We start from the raw sequence: 3,018 nt of genomic DNA on the forward strand, positions 1-3,018 counted from the left end.
TTTTCCTAACTGTCCTTTTGTATTGGTTCTCACTCGCAGGCAGGTCCACGGCGCACCTCTCGCCCTTCTCATTGGCTCACCGCGCTTACGCCTATTGGCTCGCGTCGCCGCGGGTTCCGGTGCTAGCCCGCCATTGGTGTGTGCTGCGCATTTTGCCACGCCCGCTGAGGCATCGCCCCGCCTCTCTCCTGGAGGAGGCCCTCTTTTGATTCCGCCCCGCGGCGAAGTTGCTGTGATAATTGGTCGGCTTTGACCCTTGCAGCATTTTGATTGGCTCCAATGTGTACGGGGACCGACCTTGGTGGCGTATCAGCTTGGTACTCTCATTGGCTAACGTTCCAGGGTCGAAGGACAGGTAAAGGTGGGTTGCGCGGCAGAGACGGCTAGGCAGCAAGGTCAGGCCTCGCGTCCCACCAGGCACCGCGGCACCCACCCCACCTCTGGTCCGGAGTAGCTGACCTAAAACCGGAAGTGCTGGCCCTTCCCAGAGTGCCTCGGGAGAATTGTAATCTGTTCTGAGAACCCTGCGCTGCTCCTCGTTACCCACAATGCCCTCATCACCTCTTAGACCCACCCCTTTCGTTACCCATCATGCCTCTTGTTCCTCGCGTCACTGCGGCTTCTATCTTTGGCCCATTCATTCCTCTCCCATTACCCATCCTGCCTCTGCCCCATTCATTTGAGCTTCATTGCCCGGACTACTTTTAGCTCCAGCAGCCTGCTCACTTTCATCGTTCTTCCGGCCCTTCTCTAATTAGCCATCATGTTTTGGATCCATGAACTCCTGTCCGTTACCTCCCTTGCCCCCGGTCCCTATTTTTTCATTATTCATCACTCTGCCTCTGGCGCCTTCATTCAGGTTTATTACCCGTCATGCCTTGGGCTCCTATTACAACATTATTCATGATTTTGCCTTTGATCTATTTTTGCTTGCCATTTATCCATTAAACTTGAGCCTCATAGTTTCGATACTGCTTTTTTAATTTTTATTTTTTTAGACACAGGGCTGGACTCTGTCGTCCAGTCTGGAGTGCAGTGGCGCCATCATAGCTCACTGCAGCCTTGAACTTCTGGCCTCAATCGATCCTCCCACCTTAGCCTCCAGAGTAGCTGAGACCACAGGTGCGTGCCATCAAGCCTGGCTAACTTTTGTAGAGGCAGGGTCTCACTGTGTTTCCCAGACTGGTCTCTTAACTCCTGAACTCAATCGATCTTCCCTCCTCAGTCTCCCAAAGTGCTGGAATTACAGGCATGAGCCACTGCACCTGGCCAATTGCTGTTTTTATCTTTGTTCCATTCATCATACTGCTGTTGCAATTATTCATGTTCGTTAAGCAGCATGCCCTGGACCCCTCCCCATTCCATTACTCAACATTTTTTGATTGATAGGTTTTTGCTCATTACTCTCAATTCTTAATTTTGTATCTTTGGTCACTTTTTGTCTTTAACTTTCGACCCCTAGTTCACTGATTCTCTTAAGCCCTTAGCCTCTTTCTTCATTCCCCTTCATGTCTCACCCCATCCCCTTCACATCCCACAGAAAACGCAAGTTCTGGTCAAAGTATAAATTCATATTTTGTAGGAAATGTAGTTTACAAAACAGTATCAATCCCTACCCCCAATCCAGGTGACCCACTTTCCCCCGAAGGGAGACATTTAGGTCCTATTTCACTGGGCAAGGGTAAAACGATTCAGTAGTCTTCCAGGTTAACAGTAAATTCTCCCAAGGCTGGGGGCGTCAAGGCACAGTCTGTATGAGGCTCACCCTGTCTGGCCCTAGGCTGGGGCTGCTTGCTCGGTAGGCAGGAATTGGGGTGGGGATGGGGGCTCAGGGAAGGATCTGGACCCTGAGACTTCTGCTTACAGGAGGGTGCTGGGAAAACTCTGCGTTGGGCTGGGGAATCCCCTCTCTCCCATCTTTGGGGAACAGGGTGGGGAGGGGGTAAGTGGGACCCTGCTGCCTGGAGGGCTCAGGTCTGAGCAGCAGGGAGCCCTCAGCACCCACTCCAGCAGACCTATTGGGAATTTACTACCTGAAGACAAATTATAGGTCTAGGGTCTTCTTTGTGATTTTGGGGGAGTCGAGGCATTGGTGGGGGGTGAGAGGTATGGTCTAAGGTCACAGTCTGGGAGAGGAGTCCTTGGGATCAGAAGTTGTGCAGAAGCACCTTCCCCACTTCCCGCCTCATGAGATAAGGTGGCCAGGATTCCATTATCACGGTGAGTTTCTCTGGGCTCATGGATTAGGGGTCATAGTGGAGCCACCAAGGTAGAAATCACAAATGGGATGCACGTGTGTTAACTGACAGTGGCCTGGCCAGAGGTCGGGGGCACTAGATCCTTGGCAAGAAAGCTAAGGGATCAACAGGTGAGATATGAGACGCCAGGCGTATGGCAGCTCACACGTACATGGCCCGGGACATGACAAAGCCTTTGCCCTGGTAGGAATCAGAGGGGCTGCTGTAGGACAGAGCATCGTAGATGGGATTGATCTTATCCAGATACTCTTCCTCCTCCTCCCCCTCCTCATCCTCTAGATCCAGGGAAACGTCTTCCACAACAGGTGGCCCTGGAGGCACCGGGATGGGGGACCCCAGGCTTGTGGCTCCAGGGTGCAAGGGTCCTGACCGCTCTTCCAAAGTGGGCAATTCATGGTATCGAGGCATTTCCTGGAGGTAGAGAGGGGACAGGAACTCAAGATCACTTCCTACGCATGACACAGATTACCAATCTGCTCTTGACCCCAAAATCCTGACCACTCTCTCCCCATGCCAACAAGATGCCACCTCACTCCTTGTCCATGAGGCCATATTGCACTGGGACATTCATTCGGCCCTTCCCTAACCCAAAGCCCAGCGCACGCAACTCACCCTATTAATCCTGGGGCTCACCTTTGTCCCTCGATCTCTGCAAATCTTTCCCCATGAACTTTCACCTCAGTCTTGGCCTCAAGTACTTAACCTTGGGCTCTAAACGGCCCTTTGAACCTTGAGCACAACCTCAGTGACCCCTGACCTC

The 3,018-nt window shown here is 52.4% G+C and overlaps 2 protein-coding genes across 2 annotated transcripts in view; both read right to left on the bottom strand.

The window, feature by feature from the left end:
* The window catches only part of TOMM40 (translocase of outer mitochondrial membrane 40 homolog (yeast)), a 14,884-nt gene extending 13,311 nt beyond the window's left edge, over positions 1 to 1,573 (bottom strand). Inside the window, exon 1 of the mRNA XM_011963163.1 lies at positions 1,518 to 1,573. Within this exon, the coding sequence (XP_011818553.1) occupies positions 1,518 to 1,573 (56 nt within the window). The remainder of the gene's footprint in view (positions 1 to 1,517) is intronic.
* The window catches only part of LOC105526985 (nectin-2), a 23,378-nt gene continuing 21,916 nt past the window's right edge, over positions 1,557 to 3,018 (bottom strand). The window contains exon 8 of the mRNA XM_011963164.1: positions 1,557 to 2,669. Within this exon, the coding sequence (XP_011818554.1) occupies positions 2,400 to 2,669 (270 nt within the window). The 3' untranslated portion in view covers positions 1,557 to 2,399. The remainder of the gene's footprint in view (positions 2,670 to 3,018) is intronic.

The sequence above is a fragment of the Colobus angolensis genome, unplaced genomic scaffold (assembly GCF_000951035.1).
Source record: "Colobus angolensis palliatus isolate OR3802 unplaced genomic scaffold, Cang.pa_1.0 Scaffold60, whole genome shotgun sequence".
In the NCBI taxonomy this organism is placed as follows: domain Eukaryota; kingdom Metazoa; phylum Chordata; class Mammalia; order Primates; family Cercopithecidae; genus Colobus; species Colobus angolensis.